General features: G+C 43.0%; 1 protein-coding gene across 2 annotated transcripts in view; it reads right to left on the bottom strand.

Moving 5' to 3' along the window:
- Nucleotides 1–21,581, bottom strand: part of ACOT7 (acyl-CoA thioesterase 7) — a 1,240,110-nt gene that overhangs the window by 884,548 nt on the left and 333,981 nt on the right. For both annotated transcript variants that reach the window (XM_078640951.1, XM_078640950.1), the window contains exon 3: nt 13,332–13,488. In XM_078640951.1, coding sequence (XP_078497077.1) covers nt 13,332–13,488 — 157 coding nt within the window. The remainder of the gene's footprint in view (nt 1–13,331; nt 13,489–21,581) is intronic.

The following is a 21,581-nucleotide window of genomic DNA, read 5'->3' as shown; positions in this document are numbered from 1 at the left end:
GGCCTCTCTATGGCCCCTCGCTACCCCTAGTCTACCTTTCACTCCTTTTGTGGGAATGGAAGGGGGTTCCACACACATCAATACCTTCCCAGCCACCACTGCCAGCAAGCTTCCACACCTTTTCATGGCAGAGGACGCTGTTCCCACAAACCAGGTAGCCAGCGGTCAGGCCAGTCCAACACTCCCCGTGCAGCCTTCAACCCCTTTAATTTGCCATCCTGCCATAATGGGCATCCAGTGGGGGGCAAGATATGCCATCACCTGCCCCACTGGAGGTCAATAACATCAGACCTCCGATCAAATAGAATAATCCCTGTGGCAAGGTTGTCAATTGCGCAAACCTGTAGGTACCCCAGCGTAAATCTCAAGTTATATTCTGGTGCTTCCAGGGGGATAAAAGTGGCCACCAACACCCTCAACTCTGATGAGGGCAAAGTCCTCAATCTGAATGAATAAATCAGTCCCCCGAGGAACCAAATGTCCAAAAGATGTCAGTACAGAATACAGTAAATTCCTTTGACTTTTATTTTCTCTTCTTCACATGAATTCAGATGACTTCAATGAATCACGTAGCCAGTTGGTCAATCTTGTAGCCAGCACATGTTTCGTCATTAGGTGCATAAGCCACTGACTTCATCAGGGCTACAAAGTAAAACACAGACTGAAATTACATATAATATTGACACACGCATTACACAGGTTCATAATCCATCACATATAACATATATAGTGGTGTTCCATAAGATCCTGGAATACATCACTAAATCCCAAACCAGTAGTGTGTTGGTAGATTAGTCAATGGAATAATCTGAGTCCTCACATGTGTGCAGCAGAAATTTATTGCATATTGATAACATCTAATGGAGAAAGAGTGCAGTACCACGTGCGTCGATAACATGCTGTTCTATAACTTGTACAGTATCCGCTTTTATCCAAATGTGTCCCAAAAGAATAAAGTGAAAATATATCTCCTATAAAAAAGCAATTGACATGCTCTATTATGTAGTCACACCCTAGTACCACCTTATAACCCTCATGGTTGTTCTTATGTCTAGATGACCTAATACCAGCTCACCTGTACGCAAGTTGTCACACTGTAACGTTCTGTCGTTGTAAACCATCAGTTCCTCAAATACTCATAAACCTAGTTATAAATATGTAACGAATAGTAAGTGTTAAATGTTAGTACCAAAACATGCACACCAATCCACCTCAAAATATAATGTCAAGCAATTCCACTATATCACCGATCTTAGACTAGTAGCAGAACTCCTACTCATATATATATTTATGCACCGACTATAACAGGTATTACCACCCTGTAATCCAAAACAGCAAACCATTAAGTGGCAGGAAATCCTTTGGCTAATAGTGCCCCTCATCGTATAAACCAGTGTATCACAGCCTAGCACAGTAACAAAATGCTTTCAGGGTATCCCAATGGCTTGCCGCAACTCTACATATGTCCCAAGTTAATATTGTCTGAAATGTATTTTTCGCCTTCATCAGTGTCACAAACTCCAAGGCCATCCTTTGAACTCAACCAATCGACTTTCTATCGAGTTCATATCTGCGAAGTACTGGTGACCTCTCATGAACTATTGATGGTGAACAATAAGGAACAGAGGGGGAGGAGCACTGAAGACGAACAATCTGGATGGATAAAGACACTGTCAAAGAGAAAGATCTGCATTCCATTTGTTCTACTTCTAATGAAGAATACCATGAGAACTTTGCCATACAAATGATGAAAGCTTATCACAAAGAATTAAACTCATCATAATTTAGCTGACCATGCATTATGGGATGACTTTTTTACACACTTTGGTACATGGAGGAATATATGACGTTACAACGAATCCCGTTGCAACGCATGCCTTTACCACGCATGCGTTACAACGGAATTCGTTTACCACGCATTACATTTACCACAATTACTAGCGTGGTGACGTCATACGTCGTTAAGAGAAAGCGGAAGTTTATTTTCCGTTTTCTCTTAAACGACGCTGATACCCGACGTGACTTCAGGTGAGTTTCTTTTTTGGGGGGAGACCCCCCCAAGCCCACTTTTTTTACTTTTTACCTTTACCACATATACCTTTACTACAAACCTCGTAGTAAAGGTATGCGTGGTAAAGGCTTTCGTGTTAACCACGCATGCGTTGTACTGCATGCGTGGTTAACGATTTCGTTGTAAAGGCTTCGTTGTAATGGCCGTTTCCCTACATGGAGTTGAACTTACTGAAGATCCTATCGTCATTGCAATATTGGTTGTCAGCCTGTGCATACATATGCTCCCTGTTTTTTGTCAAGCTTGTTCTCAGCCGTATACCCCTACTCGAGCAACATTCATGTTTTGAGTGCCATGATTCAGCGAGACAAAAGGGGGTGGTGATGGACGGAGCATCTGAACCAATCAAACACTCACACCCAGTTAACAGATCTGGGTTTAATGCATCACCGTTCTTTAGCCCACTCTGCCACCCCAGTTCAGATCTGTTGACTGGGTGTGAGTGTTTGATAGGTTCAGATGCTCCTTCCATCACCACCCCCTTTTGTACCGCATGATTCAGCGAGACCCAGAGGTAATGGAATTTATGCACATACATATTGATTCATTCTGATATTAATGTTGAACAATTTTCAAAGGGCAGATTGGGGATGTAGATATATTTCGTGAACAACTGTTCATCCATTTTATAAATTGTAACCCATTTTGCAGTTCATGCTATTACTTTGCTCTTTGTCTGTGGATAGAATGAGACTGTGTACGTGCTTTTGCTGACATGCAAACAGCAGGTGCAGTATGTCTTTAGCATATGGGTCTTCTCGGAATGTGCAAGCATGCAGGTTCAGTACACCCTGGGTGCACCTCCTGAATTAGCCTCCTGATTATCATCTGACCACAATGATTTATTGTTTGCCAACTGCCTTCAGTGTAAAGTTCTCCTACGTGGCTCGAAATGCATGTAACCCCCAGCAGAATAGTACAGAACAGTGCAGTTGGTCGCTGGCTGTAAAGCAAATAAACGTTGCTTCCTGACTGCTTACATCTGTGTTTGTCCATTCTTTATTTAGAATGAGAAGTTTGCTTTAACCCGTTCCTTCCGTCGGACGGCCCCCGGCCGCCCAACATCACGGTGGGCGTGTGCGTCGACAGCCAGGGGCCGTCCGAATCACGCACGCATGGAATTCGCCAGCACCGCGGGGGAATTCCACACGCGTTCAACGGGCTAACAGCACCATCAAATATCAAAAAAACTAATTTCAAGAGAAGATAGAGAAGATGGTGAACAGACTCTGGTTTTCTGCTCGGTGACAAGGAAACAAGTCATGTTTATAAAAAAAAAACTGGCCACTGAAAGCCACCTTCTCAATAGGTTGGCTATAAGATGACACTAACAGTGTTCTACTTTTACAACACTCACATCGGTCATTCCACTCTTAACATTCCCCCCACTCACAGCGCTCACTTCACTCACAACTTTCACCACTCATTTTGCACCTAAGTGACATTATTCACATAACTCATTTCACTTATAACATACACACCACTCACAGAGCTCATATCATACTACATTTACATCATGAACATCACTGATTTTACTCATATCCTTTATATTACTCACAGCACTCACATCACGAACACCACTCACATAATACACCACTCACATAACACACCTTATTTTCATCACTCACCTTGCTCATTTCACCCCTGACCTGCACACCACTCACCTCGCCGGCATCATTCGCCTCATTTGCATCGCTGATTTCATTCCTAACATTCGCACCAATCACATCACTCACATCTCGCACACTCACATAATCCTCCGCTCACATATTGCACCTTTTACATTATTCACATCGCTCATTCCACTCATAACAATACCATCACTCACAGAGCTAACATGACTCACACCACTTTTCCAACTCACACACCAGACTTCAGTTACATAACTCACATCGCTCAATTAACTTAAAACATTTGCACTACTCGCATAACTCACAGAGCTCACACCACTCACTTACCCCAAATCATTTTCGTCACTCACATTCTTTTCACTCAACCCATTATTGCCACTGAGACCACTCATGCTTTCAGAAAAGCCTTGAAAACCCACCTATTCCAGTTACAACTATTTCTATTAGAGCAGGGCACAGCTCTCTTTTGCTTCCGGGTCTATCACCCGGATGTCTCCGGTCAATCATATGCTTTATAACAATTATCAGAAAAGAATAAGTACATTTGAGATGAGTAAACAACTGGTGATCACTCGAGTCTGCCAAGAAATACCCTATGCCCAGTTTCCTCAATAGCAGAGATTCAGATTAACAGGGGTTTAAGTACATTTTATGTTCTTACTATATCATTTTTTGGTGTCTGGGTTTTGACAGCTTCAATAAAAGACAGGTACTTCAGCATCCTTACAGGTATGGCCTATGTCTGTTTTGAGGGACCTTTAATAGTGACCTCTAGTGATAGCACTAGATACTGTACCCACAACCGTAAGGACATGGGTCTGACCCGGCCCGGTGGCCCTCTTGTAATGGCCTCAGATACAGCAACCAGCGCCACGAAAGTGCTGACTGCATCTTTCTCAAATGTGCATGCCGAATTTTTCTGTGTTTTCTCTTGCAGAGTTTTAAAATTGTGATGTACAGGGCTGAAAATGCAATATGAACAAGAATTTTCGGTTACAAACCTGACCTCTTGTCTTTGGTAATGCTTTATTAATGAAAAGAGAGACCTACTGGCTTTGTCAATGCTTCTTCTGTCAGGTCTTATCATGCTATAATCAGGTGGAGGTCGATAATATTTGGCCTTAGATAATAACTTATTGCAGACTGGAAGCCACTGCGCTGGAGCAGGAAAAGGTGCCTTTATCACACAAAGGTCTATTGCACTGACTTAACCAGAATCAAGCCGCAGACTCGCTCCTCAACGAGGTCTAACCCTTACCAAGGCTTGGGGAAACAGACATGGTAAGAGAGATAACAGCTCTACGTCCTGACAATTGTAAGGCTGCAGTATTGTTGCCTCTTAAGACACGACTACTATGGGGTCACTTAGCCCCTGGTACAAATGGTATTTGCGACAGTTTTAACACGATCACCCATTTACAGGAACACAACTTGCACTTGTTCATGGCTTGGGCTTCGACTTACCATCTGCCCTTAGTAGAAAACCTAAATCAGGGGCGAAATGCTGGCCTCTGCAGCCCCTGCAGTGTGTGTGGGGGGGGAGTGGGGGCAACCCTCCAGGGGACCCCTGAGGGGGGAGAGCCCAACCCTCCACGGGACCCCAACCCTTTAAAGTGACCCCCATTAAGCCCAAGGCAAACGAACCTGTGAAATGTGGGAGGCTTGGGTCTCCTCACCACATTCAGTGTGTGTGTGTGTTGGGGTTAGGGGGGGGGGCATCACTATGGGTTATGCCGCTAACCAAATATTGTAAAATGCTGACATAACATTTCTACAAAAGGAGGCAACCCCTGTGTACAAATTATTAGCTATTTTTGTGTGGATTAAATCTGACGTAAAGAAAGTAAGGGACTCTTGTGCAAATGTAATGCAGTGTAAAGCAACATGCCTAATTTATTTTAGAGAGTTATAGATGTGTTGTAAAATATATACTAGGATTACTTTGTCAGTCCCAGAAGATTTGTAGAATTGTGCATCATCACATTCTCAGGTATATTTATTTATGTCATATTGCATATTTTGGCATTGGAAACAAGAATTAATTTTTGTATCATTAGAAAGATAAGCCTTTGTATCAAAGCTTGTTAAACTGGAAGAGCTCTAATCAAATGCAGACGCTTTTTAAACTCAATAAAATGGAAATTGATATCATCAATATTAATGTGAGCATCTCGCTCTTTTTGATGTTTTTTTATTGTTTTGTATTATTCTACCTTTTGCAAATGAGATGCAAATTGAGGCGTTATGTTGACTAAAATCAGTACTATTATGGTGAACATGACAGTTTAGAGAGCAAGGGATAAATGGCAGTAAATGAAAACAAGAAAATAGCTTTCAAAGCGAAATACTATCGTCTAGAATATCGCCCAGAGAAGCTGTTTCTATTTTAGAAAGCATTCCCAGATGGGAAAAGACAGTGTTCAGCATCTATTTTTATACTGCACTCGGTAAAGTCAATTTTAGAAAAACATGTAGACAAGTTTAACCAATAATCATGCAAGCGTGATTTAATTTGATATCTCTGCACTAAAAATAGTGGAAAGCCCAGTAAAACTGGAGAAAGAAGGATCTCGTGCTCATATTAGATTGGTCAGCTTACTGGTGAGACGCTTATTCAGTGGCCCCGACCAATTTCAAGTACAGGTCATCAAATTACCTTTATACTCCACTGCACGTGCTCGGCAGGCATCCAAGGAAGCAGGGCTATTGATTTTAAGATGCTTACAGCTGACCTCTGTCTGTGCTTCTGTACTTGGTGAATTTCAGAAAACGGTGCACCTTATTTGATAGTGTGTTTGAGCTGCTCATATTGGGTGCCGCGTCCTTCGTAAAGAGCAGGTTACTTCCCTTTGGTGGATACTCTATCTAATCGCAGATTCCTAACCTTAGAATACTCCCCAGGTGCCAGACTGGATCCGGAAAACTTTCAGTCCAGCAGTGCTCTCACGCGTGCATAAAAGGCTCTGTGTGACTCTACACCACCCCAGACGTGACATAGCGGCACCCCTGCCGGCTGACGTCCGTTTCCTGTCTTTCCCATCTTAACCACTTAAAAGGTAGACTGTGAACAATTGTTGGTACTAGTGTGATGAATGTCAACTTGAGAAGTTTTTAGATGTTAAAAAAGGCCACTCCACAGAAGGAGGTGAGATGTAAGTTTAGTGAAGAATCTGCAGTTAGATAGAGTATCCACCAAAAGGAGAGTTACCGGAGGTAAGTAACTTACTGTTCTGAAGGATACTTCTAACTGCAAATTGACACCTTAGAATAGATATCAAAGCAGTACCTCACGAGGCAGAGGGATTATACCAAAAACTCATTCAGGACCAATTCCCTTTCCATCAGACCTGGCTGTAAAAGCAGTCGTATTTCATGAATGTAGGCACTGAGGCCAACATCGAGGCCTGCCAGGTGTAAAAGACAAGCACACCAGATGCCAACAAAGTGGTGGCAGCCTTAGCCCTAACCTTCAGGAGGCTGTCTCTTGGCCAGTGGATAGCATATCTTTTTTTTTTAGATATCTCTTTATTTGTGTTTTTACCATTTCGCCATTGCTTACATACAGCTATCATTAGACACAGATTGAAGCTCCAAATACAAGAATACATTTTTTTAGTTCTGTCATCTTTCATCTGTAATCTCCATACACTCATTCCTCTTATCATGGCATCTACATATACCAAACTTCAAACAGTGGATAGCATATGGTAATGCAAAGGGCTACCCAGCTTCAACCGGGCCCTTTTCTGCACAGCCTTCCTTTTCTTTACTCCGGTAAACCCACAAACAATTGATCGTCCATCGACAGTCCTTGGTACAATCAATCTTAAAGCTTACAGGCCATTTGGAGTCTAGCCGATGGAACCTCTCCTCCTCTTTAGAATGAAGAGGGGAAGCAAAGAATGCTGGAAAAGATGGATTGTCCAACACGGGAGGAAGTAATAACTTTTGGCAAGAATGCCGCTTGACCCCACAAGACCACCTTGTCTGGGAAAAAGCTGGTGAAGGTCAGAAGCACATAAAGAGCATGACATTCACTCATGTGACAAGCTAATGTAATTGTAGTGAGGAAGACATGCTCCAAAGTCAGGACGGCCAAGGAGCAGCTCTGTGATTGCATGATGGCGAACACATGAGAAACACAAAGACATGTTTGCAAACCCTTTAATTAATCACATCACAAAAGGAGATTTAAGCAAGGATGGTTAGTTCAGCAAATGTAGAAAGCTTGAAAGAGCTGACAAATAACCTTTAAGAGTGCCCAACACAAAGCCTTACTAGGTGACAGATAAAACAGACAAAAGGACGTCCAACAACTTTGCTTGTAAAGGGGAAGTCTTGCAAATACCACACCAGTACACCAAATTGTCCTGAGCCTGGCATAAAAGGATTTTGTGACAGTGCCCCTGGCGGCAAAGATGACATCCACCACTTCAGGTGGCCGATCAGTTGCAACCTCTCAATCAGCAAGTATGTAGGTCTAGAATATGCATATTCAGGTGGAGGACTCTGCCTTGTTGCTGAGACAGAATGTCCTCATGAAATATTAGCCTGACTGGAGGACAGAAGTTCAAGCCCAGAGGGTACCACACTCTCCTGGCCCAATCAGGAGCCACTTGGGCCCTGTCGTTCATGATCTTTTTGGGAACTGTGGGCAGGAGAGGCAGGGGTGGAAAGGATTGCAGGAATCCTGTGTTCCAATCAGCCGGTATACATCTCCTAGCAAGTGTTCTAGCAGAAACTCTAAAACACAAAACCTTTGACACTACACATTCTAAAAGGTGACACACTGCCAGAAGACACCCTGAACCACCTAAGGATGTAGATGCCACTAATAATCTGGCAAGCACCTCCTACTCAGTTCATCCACTCTGGCATTGAGGGACCCTGCTGGGTGGTTCACACTCAGGAAAATGTCCTGACATTTCCAGCCACCTTCAGAGGTCCAACGCCTCCTGACACAGGACCCAGGACGCCACTCAATCCAGACTGTTGCAGTATCATATGACTGTGTTGTTCTCCATGAGAACCTACAGCAGTTCCCCCATGAAGGATGGCACAAATACCTTGAGAGCTAGAAAAATGGCACATAACTCCAGCAGATTGTTGTGGAGCAGGCATCCCACTAGAGACCAAGGTCCCTTGATCTCCACCTCCCTCCCCCGTGTCCACCCCAGCACTGCAGGGATGCATCCTTCACCACCGGCAGCTCTGGTTGTGGAAGAGAGAGGGGCATGATGGTGGACAAATTGCATTTGAGGAGCCACCATTGCAGATCTTGAGCCACCTCTTCCGAGACCTGGGTGAACTCAGTCAGACTGGCTTGATGTTGAGCCCATTGAACAGCAAATTCCATTGCAGAACATGTGTGTGCCATCTGTCAAGATAGAGCCTGAAACATTGGTGTCATATCCCAAAACCCCTGGACTCCACTGTGCCCAGGACTGCTGTAATGAATGGGAGCCTTTGCAAGGAGTCAGGTGGGACTTTGGCTCATCGATAGTGCAGGTGTCCCTAAGTGGTTAAAACTGGCTGTAGACATACCTCCAACAGACAGTTGTCGAGGAACAGCAACACTGATATCCTCATCCTCAAAATACAGGCCATGACCACTGCCTTCACTTTCATGGACACCTGAGTGGTGCTGGTAAGGTCAAAATGAAGCACAGCTAACGTCTGTGGCACTGCAGGACAGGTAGATGAAGTTACATATCCTGCAAGTCCAAAAACACCAACAAGTTGGTAGGATCCAGAGCAGGTAGGATCCAGAGCAGAAAGGATCTGGGGCAGCATGAGCATTTTAAATTTGTACTACCACAGGAAATAATTCATTTTTTTCATGGCTGCCTCACTGTTCTCGTTTGACAATCTCTTATCAAACGGCCATGTCAAGTTACACCAACACAAATCTCATTAGATTGGAGGAGAGAGACCTATCCATTATGTGCAAAGACAAATGAAAAATTGAAAATGCAAACTCAACCTCCTTTCACCTGATGTCAGTTATGAACAAGCCTAGACAGAATCGTAACATCTTTTTCCCCAAAATATATATATAAACCCACTACCTTCCATTGTCACTTGAATGAATCATTTCACACCAATGCCAACCACTACTGTACAAATGTCTTCCCTGGAGATTTCAACATCTCTAGAAGCTTTCACTGAAATCCAAACTAAACTTCAAAAAGACTTGCCTCATATAAAGTGCTTCAACTCGATCTAGCCTACCTAAGAACAAATGTCTAGACTATAAGAGAACAATAACTGACCAGATGCAAAGCTAGCCTCCTGCTTTAAATGCCTAAAATCAGATATGAGAACCAGGCCTTTTCATGCCATGATTACGAACCAGGGTAATCTCTCACTTTACTCAATTGTGCTCATCTTCATGAAAGGTCTAAAAACTTGCCTTCTCAAACTACATCTAAACACCATAGAATAATGTTTCCCTTGCAACATCCCTGTTATTATTTTTACTCGGGTTTGATGTTTCTGTAGAACGCTTTACTAACCATTTAGAAACCATTGGCTAGGTTTTTGTTGTAAATGGATTTCTGAAAAAATAAAAGAATTGCTAAACCTTATTCTGGTAAAAGGTGTGAATTTCTAAGGGATTTTATACCCAACTAAGCCCGGCCATCGCTGTTTGTACATCTGATCACCCTAATTGCCTACAAACACATACATAATGGGTAGGGGTGACAGAGTCCATGATCACACACCTTAGAATGATCAGACCTTTAACTTGACATCTGAACTAAACTGCATGTTATCTAGAAACTAATTAAACTTAATTATTCCCACTAATATAAAACTGATTGTCATGCCAAGTTAAAATAAAATTAGGGAATGCCGGAAGGCCGATTCACTCCCCTCACTGTACTCTAACTCCTCCTCAAAGTGTAGACATTAGCTGAAAGTACATAACTAAGAAATTCTCAAAAGAGAAAATACAGCCCTCAAAAAAACATCTTAATAAAAAAGTTAGTACCTGAAAGCTTTCATACATAAAAATACTACTATGTGCACAAGATCACGGACGCTCGGACTAAGACCCAAACACCTGAAATCACGAACATTGTCCTGGGCAGTGACCTCAAATGAGTCTTCTCTTTGAAAATTGAGAACATTAGGAAACCACTGATGACAAACCTTCCTCCTGGTCTGTTATCGTTGTTAATTGCTCCTCAAACATATCCGTGCAGTTACTAAAAACCAGTTACATCAAAAGGTGTTCTCAAAACAATTTAACCTTTTAAAGACACTTACACAACGTGAACATCCCGGCCAAAGACACTTTGCCGGGACCTCGAGAGACGACCTCAGTTTTAGGTCGAGCCTAGGCAGCATGCATGCGCTGTCTGGAAGACCTGTAGTATTCAGTAAAAGAAGGTAGCCCCCGTCTGCTGCTCGCCATTTGTTCAGCGCAGGGTCTGTCTTCTGTGCTGCCTTTGTGACTGGCTTAGGCAGCCAACATCACTTCTGTTTTTTTCAAGCGCAGCACCGACTAAGTACAATTTTCTTACGCTAACACAGCTTATCTGTTATTTGTCAAGCTCTTTTCTTTGTCAATTGAATTGCTTTATGCTTGTGTCAGTGCAGGTCTGTGTCGTCGTCCCCCCTCCCTTGCACCACCCGCCCGTCGCTCCTTGTTTGTCGCACAAGTGCTTGTTACATTTATAGCAAATTATGCAGTGTAAGTAAAATATATTTTTATTTTTTTTACACAACGCGATTCAGCTTTAATACGGCACACTCACACCATTCTTTTGTTGTGCGCAATAGCTTTAATACGGCGCACTCGCGCTTTTCTTTTGTTGTGCACTTTAGCTTTAAGACGGCGCACTTGTGCCTCTCTTTTGTGGTGCACTCGGCACCTATACATTGTTTTTTGTAAAGGTAAATCAACATGACATGCACACAACAATGGCGCCTGTGGCCCGCAGCCCCCACCCGCCCTCGGGCGCAGTGATTTACTCACTGATTTCACCTTCATACAGGGCAGAAAACACTTGATAAAGCACTGTGGGAGTGGAGGGCACAGGGAACAGGTTAATATTTATAAAGCGTGAGGGAGAATAGCTTATTGTTGATTTTAATATATAATTCAGGACTGCTGTGGCCTTAAATATTTTAGTTTTTATGCTCATGAGTATACATGTGAATCGAACTGTTTTAAATAGGCACTAAAATGGCTGAGAGGCTCTAGAAACAGACACACTTTTACATGCTACCCATCAAACCTCGTACGTTGAGCCATCACGAGTGTCATTAGTTCTCAATGGGGAAATGTACCTGGCTGCTCTCTGGTGTAACTCCTTGTGTTTCTAGACGTGATCGAAATTTTCTGATGGTTTGCTTTTCTCCATTGCTCTGCTTTAGCAGAATTCTAATCATGGTTGTACACTACATTTACTGCGACACTTTCCCTGGAAGAACAATGCTGGGAATACAATGTCTTATCCTGTGTCATCACTAAACCATGTTGTAACCATAATAATGTGTGGACTGTAAGTGATGTTCCTCCATCCTATCGTATGCTGTAATGGTATGTACTGAATATCGATGTTATAAACAAGAAATGTTAATAAAATACATTATAAAAAAAAATGGTTGTACACTACATAATCAGATGTTAAGAATGCTTTCAGTCTTAATCAGCCTATTTCGTTATTCGGTTAATGTTGTAAATGTGATGTGCAACTTAGCTTTAATACGGTGCACTTGCGCCTTTCTTTTGTTGTGCACTTGGAACCTAAACATTGTTTTTAAAGTTAAATCAACGTGACATGTGCACACAACAATGGCGCCTGCCGCCCCCTCCCGCCGTTGGGAATGCTTTCAGTCTTAACCCCTTCCACGCTCATGACGAGCTCAGCTCGTCATGAGTTACGCCTGTCGTACGCTCATGACGAGCTGAGCTCATCATGAATCGCTGCTTTTCGCTAAAGTCAGCGCACAGCGGGAAAACCCGCAGCGCGCATGGGGTTAATCAGCCTGTTTCATTATCCAGTTGAAGTTGTAAACGTGATTACTTTTTCTTGCAAATTTCTGTTCTTAGTCATAAAGTGAAAAATGTGTGCTTGTTGGCTGTTAGTAGCCTGACTACCTTGGCAACAGCTTTGCTAATGCCATGATTCACGCTGTAGCTATAATACGTGTGCGACTTGGAGATTTTATTTTTATTTCGTTTGCTGCTATTTAAAGAGATGGCTGGTTTAATGGACCGAATTTGTGGAAAGTACATGTTGTCTCGAAGCCCCCCCACCCCTCCTGCACACCAATCACAACCAATCCCATCCATCTTCTGTGCAGCATGTTGATACCAATGCGTTTTGCAACAGTAAAAGTAGGCAATAGGTCTCTTATTTATGCAAGTTTGAGCTATTGGTATTGTAAATGACAATGTCTTTTATTTATATTGTTAAAGTAAAATGATAAAATAATGAAGCAATACTATCACAAAATGTTCTGCATTCCGCACTATAATTTGCCTTTTCTTGCCACATAATTTAATCAACTCTGTCACGTAATTTGGTTCCCCCCATTGGATAATTCCAGTGGGCCTGGCTATAGCTCATGTCAACTAGGTAGAAACCTGACATAAGCAGATGGCGCGGCATTACCTGTGAGGATGTTTTCAGCCAACACGTCAACTTGAACTTCAACAGAATGTTTTGAGGTGTAGGTGATTTCTGCGCTCACGTGACTCACTTCTCCAATGCACATGGGTGAGAGGAAATCTGTTCGCTCCACGCGGGCGAGGGCAGCCACACAGGGCTCCTGGAAAGTAAATACAGATGGAAAATTGAACACACTGTCGAGGGCTACCTGACTTCTGAAGAGGGAAACATCCTTTACAACGCAACTTTTACCACGCAGTGCTATTACAACGCAGGTTTTACAACGAAAACCATTACAACGCATTGCGCTGGGGGGCGCTCTAGGATAGGGAATAGATTTAATTTACTATCCAACACCTTCCCTAGTGTCCACGGGGACTAGAGTTGGAATAGTAAATTAAACTATTCACTATCCAGCACCCCAAAGCGCTATGCGTTGTAATGGTATGCGTTGTAAAAACTGCGTTGTAACAGCATGCGTGGTAAAAGCATGCGTTGTAATGTCATACATCCTTCTGAAGACCGCTTGAAGATCACTCTGTTGATCACTCTGTTGATTTCTCTTGGCACTGGACACCATCAGTATAGTTGTTTCTCATCTAGCCTACTTTCAATCCCTTATGTACTAAGGTATAACATGAGATTGTTCCCGTAGTACTTCCTATACTAGCCTATTTTTTCAACTGCTGTATGTTTCAGTAGTGTTGTATTGTATTAAATATTGATGGCAGCATTTTTATAGCGCCTGCTACAACTTGTCAGGCCCAGGAGCACTCCTGGATGGTCAAATAAGAGGCCACTTTATTCAGCTGATTATTGGTGTGAGTTTTTAGGGTGGCTTATGTGGGAAGGATTTGGGTTTCATTGATGCTTGTTCTAAGCAATAGTTACCTGTGGTGCCCAACAAAAACTTTTTTGGGGGACCAGTGCTTATTTTTCCTCGACAGGCTTAGATTCAGAGCCAGAGAGAGAAAAACAAAAAAGCGGGAAGGGCGGAGAAAGACAAAAAAACAGAGACAAAGGGAGAAAGCAAGGGAGAAAAAGAACCTGTAAGAGTCAAATAAAGGGCTAGAGAGTGTCTGGTCTTGGATTAAAGAGGCATGAGTTAGAAGCAAGACCACAGGGCATTAGTATTCAGTGCCTTGGGCTATGGGTTGGTGAACAAAAATGCGAGCCCTGACACTTATTCTTTTACTTATTAAGCACTGTGATTCACAAAGGGCACGTGCTCCACACTGTGGCAGAGGCCCCTCAGTCGTGGAGAAGTCTCTGCCCTCGGGGCGGAATTTCCGCAATCATTCTGCAGCCCTTTGTAAATCAGGCCCTTCAAAAGTGAGGTTCAGAAGGCAACTCTAAACGTGTTGTGACGAACCAGCGCCCGTACGTACTAATCATTAAGTGAAGCGGAATTTTAAGCAAGACAGAGGTATGCTTGCGTGGACTTACAACGTGGGGGGTCACTTCATACCCCATAGATCCTTCCTGCCATCCAATTCTTTTGAATCCCACGATACAGCGTTTTTTGGGCCCACTTGCTTATCATTGGTCTTCCGACTGACCTTTCTATCCGACTGAGGGGTGATGGGAGTTAGCAATAACATCAATCAAATTCAATTAACAGTGCAACCCATCTGGCTACACAATGAGGACCAGGAATCCGTAGCTTGAGTTAAGAAGGTTATTACAAATTTTAAATTAGGTTCAAATAACATTCTATGAAGATACAAAATAACAACAGGGAAACCCCATCTCCTAAAGAAGTTTAGGAGTACCAGAATTAAAGAAAGAAGGAATTCTCTCATAGCAATGCAGAATACTAATCAAAGCAGCTGATATTCAGAGAAAAGTCTCAAGTTTTGTTGCCTATGCATATGTAAATCCGCAGTCAATAAAATTAAGATCCAAACAAAAAAGATGGTTCAGTTCGCCTGAAGAGTCTAAAGAGTCGGTTTGAACAAGGAACATTTGTTTAATAGGTGTCAGCATTTCAGAAGCTCCGTCGAGAGTCCTCTATGGGTCAGAGAGAAAGTGTTAGCCTAAACTACACTTAGGAAGGGATCAAATAGGCATTGATGACTATATCTCTCAAGGTTCAAAGGAAGGATAGTCCCTGTAGGGGCAGAGAAGGTTCGAAAAAGACCTCCTAAAGTGACTCTGGAAAAGGGGTTCTGAAGTCTGATGGGGTGAACACTACATTACAACACACAAAGTCCACCAGTTAACACCCTTTGTATGCATCAGGGGTACATTGTTTTGGTTCTCGAATGGCAGACTGTAATATCAGGGAAATGTCTCACACTGGTCATAGGAACAAAATTAGTTTGCTACATTTGCTTAACAGGCCTTCCAGTTGATGCTCTGGTTCCCTATGTTAATTAGTCAAGGACTTCTACTCAGGCTCTTTCTCTATCTCTAGTACAGTAGTGTATCTATTCTGCAACTAACAATGCATGTGAATATCGGCAGGTAAGGCCGAGTTAGCAGAAAATGAAATCAGCTTTAGGCTGCATGGTGAAATACAAGCTTAAGGACAGCTTAAACATTAACTAAATGGTTCACATTTTATAAGCCTGTGCACATTTAAACGCAAATGAATATAAGTTTAGAATGCATTAGGCTTCACATTACATGGAACAGTACATTTAAAAAAACCAGTTTTTAAGTATGGCTAGCAACTACATTTTAAGGGCATCTACGTGTAACATTAGTGCACACATTAAATAAACTTTATCGTTTTAAGTAAAATCACATTCTACATGGGTAAGGATGGTGTATATTCAGTTATCAAATCATTAAATGTTATTCATGTAATATAGCACACACATTGAAAAGATTGCATTTCATCTTTAAACATTATCAACTAAATGCGGATGGTTACATTATCACAAAAAACACATTAACATGAGTACATTCTCTAATCCTACAGTGAATGCTCTCTCAATAATGGTTGTCAAGTGCAACACTTACATTAGTTTGTTAAATCATACAAGATACACGTGCTAAGTGCACTTCCATACCGTGTGTCTATTACATATCTGTCACGTGTAAAGGGAGGGCAACTTTTGCGCTGCACCAATCGCATACATATGCCATTTTTTAGATTACTGCACCTGCCTCTTTTGTATTATTTTCCATTACATTTTTCTATTACTCCCTAAAGTGTTCTGCTATCATAGAAAGCTGGCAGCGTGTATCCATGTGCAGCTATGTTTGGTTATAAAAATGTGCATTTCTTTTATAATTTGTGAGCGTCATCCTATATACAGCGCTTTGACGACCATATAGGGGGCTAGCGAGTCTTTACTAAACCGCATTATAAAATACATATAGATTTCTTCCAAAAACCATTGTCAAATATAAGCTTCTTCGGAATAAGTGATCTGTGCACAAAGAAATCACACCTCTCATTTACATTAACCTCACAGAAAATGTCACTTAAGGCCACGTTGCATGTACAATGGAAAAACATAACCCACACAACATGACCTAATGGCATGTTTGACAGCCGAGGACAAGCACCAAAGCCCTGGGGAAAACGCGTAATATTACTCGGCGCGCAAAAGGGTCTGTTTTAGCTTTAGTGTGCTGTGGGTGGCTAGCAGAGCGAGATATTCACTTGTCAGCTCCAGTCAAATATACACATTGAATAAGCTAACGCTGTGCTCGGGATACGAGTCAGGAAGGAATCTGGAATACCGTGATGCTGATTAAGACCGATAACAGCAATCATTCAGAGAAACATGTCTAGGAATACAGTGGTGTTTTTTAAAAAAAAGTTAGATGCATACACTTGTATCCTCCTCTCCTTCAGGACTTTAGGAGTTTTACGCCAGAAGGAAGAGTTCGTAATTATTTCTTTTTTTTTAACATCAACAAAAGTAAAAATGCAAAAAAGGAAACGCTTTATAAAAGCAATTGTAATATAATAATTACCACAATCAAAGCAAGGATGAAAAAGTATGACTATATGTTTCAGCTGGTCAATCATAGAACAACAGCGCCACCTACTGCAAATTACATTAAAAACAGGTATGTAATGCTTGTTGAGATTCTCAATGCCGCCTAAGAACCATTCTCGGTTGTTTGCACGCCAAAACAACCTAATGTCAGTCGCATTTACCTTTTATTTCGGGGGGGGGGGGGGGGGGGGGGGGGGTAGGGGGGGAGTTGTCCTATGAGGTCAAACTATAATGGCTATAGTCCAGAAGCTGGATGACTGTGTTGTCATCTGTTGCTCTGGCCAGTAGCGTAGCAATGATGAAATGGGTGCTGGTGCAGGCTAAATGGCCCCACCGACTTGCCTGCTGTTGAGGCAGTAAAACATAGGAATTACCAGAGTTCAACGGCCGTCTCAGGTCTCTGGTGCAACTGCACCTGCTGCACAAATGGTAGCAGCATGCAGTTGTACAGTCAGACTTGAAGCTATCAGACAGTGTTGTTTTTTATCATATCAGGTGTGTATTTGCGGGGGCGGAGGCTACGTCAGCTGTTCGAGTGGAAATTTAGATGGTTAAGAGGGATACTCAAAATCATGGTCTTAATATGTGATTTATAAATCACACTGAATGTCGCCAAATATAGGCAAATAAGCAGGGCTTTAAGTGGGATGAGCAAAGTGGAAGGTTCCCTAAAAGGGGCATGGCCTATGTAATTAAGGCTGAGGCTTAATCAAAAAAACTGATTTATGTGGTTGCCATAGTGTGGCACCCAAACGTTATTTTTTTACTCTGAGTTTTCTGTTATTGCAGCCAGACATATAAGACAACAACTGACATATACCTAAAAAAAACAGCCGGGGACTATTGGCTTTGCCAATGGTTGTTAGCCTTTTATGGTAAATGAGAAATAACCATCATTTTTTGTAATTAATTAATTAATTAATATTGAAAATGTTTCAATTCTGATATTGTGAGACTGAATTAAACATTACTTAGGCCTGTGGAAGGAGTAGTGTTCATCAGAGTGTCCCAGTCACTCCAGTTATGTTCACTATACGCTAGACATGTACACCCTTTTCTCTTCACATCTCATACATCTGCATATCTTACACCTCATCTCTTTCCTCTTTAGCACCATCTTTTCACTCTCTCCAGAATGCACCTCCTCAGATTTCCTTCACTCCACCACCCAAAAATACTACACACCCACTCACCTGTAAGTACTGCATATTCTTTTACCTTCACTTTGTCAAAATTTTGACCGCTGTGTAGTTTCTTCACATACATTTGCACTGAATCACAACTGCAACTGGAAAACATGACCACTGCTCTGTGCACTCAGGAGAAAGGCCAAGGATTGTGTAACTATGTAGTCTGAAGAACTTTTTGACCCGCTGACAGGGACAGTGAGAGACTTTTACTGCCTTCAGTCTCAGCTTCAGTTCTCTCAAAAGATGCCCATTATAAACAGCTAAAGTGACTTACTTCAAATTATTCACCATACACAAGGGATGTTACATTAAAAAACCTACAAAAATACAACATCCTGGAAATAACTAAGACTCTTAGGTGATGCAAGATTAAATAATCGTATTTTAGGAAACAAAGGCAATCATACTCACAAGGAACCAGGGCCTATAATTAAATAAATAATTAGATTAAATAAAACATGTGAAATAAAGCTCGTGGAATTTAAACAGAAACAACATAGCATCATACTGGACTCCTCACTCACAATGAACCAACAGATCAATGCTGTATCCTCATCATGCTTACACACACTACTCTTGCTTCGAAAGACTTTCAGATAAAATTCCCACTGAAGCAAGAAAGACAGTCACCCATGCACGCATCACCAGCAGTCTCGACTACGGCAATGCACTCCACGCTGGCATCACCCAGAAACTCCTCTGGAAACTATAGAACGTTCAAAAAGCCACAGCCAGACTGGTCATCAACACCCCGCACCGCAGCCACTTCACCGAACAACTTCATGAACTTCACTGGCTCCCAGTCGATGAAAGAATCACCTTCAAGCTTCTCACTCACGCGTACAAAGCCCTTCACGACACTGGCCCAGCATATCTGAACCACCGCCTCGCATTTCACCTTCCCGCTAGACACCTCCGTTTCACGCTGCTGGCCCCTTGCCTCCATCCCTCGGATCCACAAGACAAGAACCGGAGGAAGATCCTTCTCCTACCTTGCTTCCAAGACCTGGAACACGCTGCCCCTCTACCTCAGGCAATCCCTGTCGCTGACGGAATTCAGGAAGGATCTCAAGACCTGGCTCTGCGACTGAATCCAGATAGATCAGCAGCAACCCCTCCACCCTCTAAAGCGCCTTGAGACCCTCACGGGTGAGTAGCTGACCTGTACAAACCCCTGATTGATTGATGGATTACTTCAACATTTTGTAAATTAATTGTTCAGAAATCTACTAGAATTTTTACCAGTTAAGGACATATTTATATAGCGACCCATTTCAATGTCCATCTATAATTACTACTGGGTCCGAGACCCGGACATACTCAGCACACCTAAAGCCCTGCAGGTAAGAAAGAAGACTGACATATATTGTGCTTAATAACGTCAAAGTTCCTGCCCCTGACACAGTGTTGTCTTGAGTTTTTTTGGGGCCGTGGGAAAGACATATTTTGGGGCACTGTGTAAAATTAATTCCCCATTTCGCGATAATTCAATCTAGCATAATGCCACACAATATTAAAGTATGTTTACATTTCAGGCACTGAATCACAAGAAAACAGCCAATATATATGCGTTGAGTCAGGTCTCAAAATCCTTAAGATTAAACTGGAGGGAGGAGAGGTTGAGATAGTGAAAAAGAGCTGATGAAGAGGGAAAATTATCCTGCTAGAGGGCTGCTTTAAATTTGGGGGTCCTGGGCACATGCGCACTTTGTCCATGTCTCTGCCTTGACAGTGGCTTAGGGTAACAGGTCCAAACATAGTAAGTACGAACTAGCTGCTAACATAAGACCTCATATTCTTTTTTCAAAAACACTCATTTCCACAAGGCCTGACAGCTACAGATGCAGTGTCCTGTAGGACACATTCTAGTGTTCCAGGAATGCACTCTGTCCCCAGCCACTCCCCGAGGGCTGGCTTCAGCACTCACCCCACACCCATCCATCACAGGCGGTACCAGCCAGGTGACCTGCCAATAACATATGCTGGGCATATGAGGCCTGGGCCAGTTAATGCACCATATACCTGGAGTATGTCACCATATACCTGGAGTATGTGTCGTCCTTCATGCTGCATGAGGGCCTAGGGCCCAAGACCCTACAATGGCGATGAGCATGGGTCTGACCCCATGAATGAGATGGCAGCACAGCCTTATGTCGTGAAAGAGGACTAATTGGATTGAAGCCCTCTGAACTGGTCTAGAGCAGGCATGTCACTTAGACCCTGACTATGTGGCACGTTGTGATCATGCGAGGAAAGAGCATACTGCGCCTGCCAATCACCAGGCAGAACTTGCAGTGCATCGAGAGAAGTCCCTGAGGGGAGACAGCAGTGCACAAGGTCCAGAGCACATCCCCAGCGCTGACAAAGGAAATAGCTGCATGTCAGCCCTGCTGCCCCTAAACAGGGCTGGAGAACTGGCATTAATAGATCCCATGCTCCCTCACAGTGGGTTGTATGATAGAAGCATGCATGGTTAAACCACCTGTGTCTCTACCACACAGTTCAAACCACAAATGCATCTTAACCACGCATTCCTTTACCGCAAAATTTTGTGATATAGGCATGATTAGTAAAGGGGTATATGTGGCGAAGGTCGCCACTATCCTGCCTCCTCACCCCGCGCCATCCCTTAAACTACCCCACCCCGATCCCAGTGGAACTATAACTTACCCCGACTCCCCAGCCCTAAAAACTATACCATCTACCCATTCCCCTTCCACTGCCCAAAGGCCTAAAACTCTGCCCCTTTACATACACAACTCCAACCCCATGTCCCGCACTGTCCCTTAAACTACCACAACCCCTTCCACTGCCCTAAACATACCCGAACCCGCCCTAAAAACTACCCAATCTACCCATTCCCCTCCCACTGCCCTAAGGCCTAAAACCCTGCCCCTTTATGTACCCTATCCGCCCTTACGCTGTCCCTTTCACTACCCCCAACACCTTCCACTGCCCTAAAACCTACTCCGGCCCCCCCACCCACCCTAAAAACGAATCCAACTACCCATTCCACTCCCACTGCCCTAAGGCCTAAAGCCCAGCCCCGTACGTTACACTACCCCGCCCCCCTGCCCTCTCCCTTAAACTACCCCAACCCCTTC

The sequence above is a fragment of the Lissotriton helveticus genome, chromosome 5_1 (assembly GCF_964261635.1).
Source record: "Lissotriton helveticus chromosome 5_1, aLisHel1.1, whole genome shotgun sequence".
Taxonomy (NCBI): domain Eukaryota; kingdom Metazoa; phylum Chordata; class Amphibia; order Caudata; family Salamandridae; genus Lissotriton; species Lissotriton helveticus.
The sequence above is the reverse complement of the archived record's forward strand: the minus strand, read 5'-3'. Positions and strand labels throughout refer to the sequence as shown.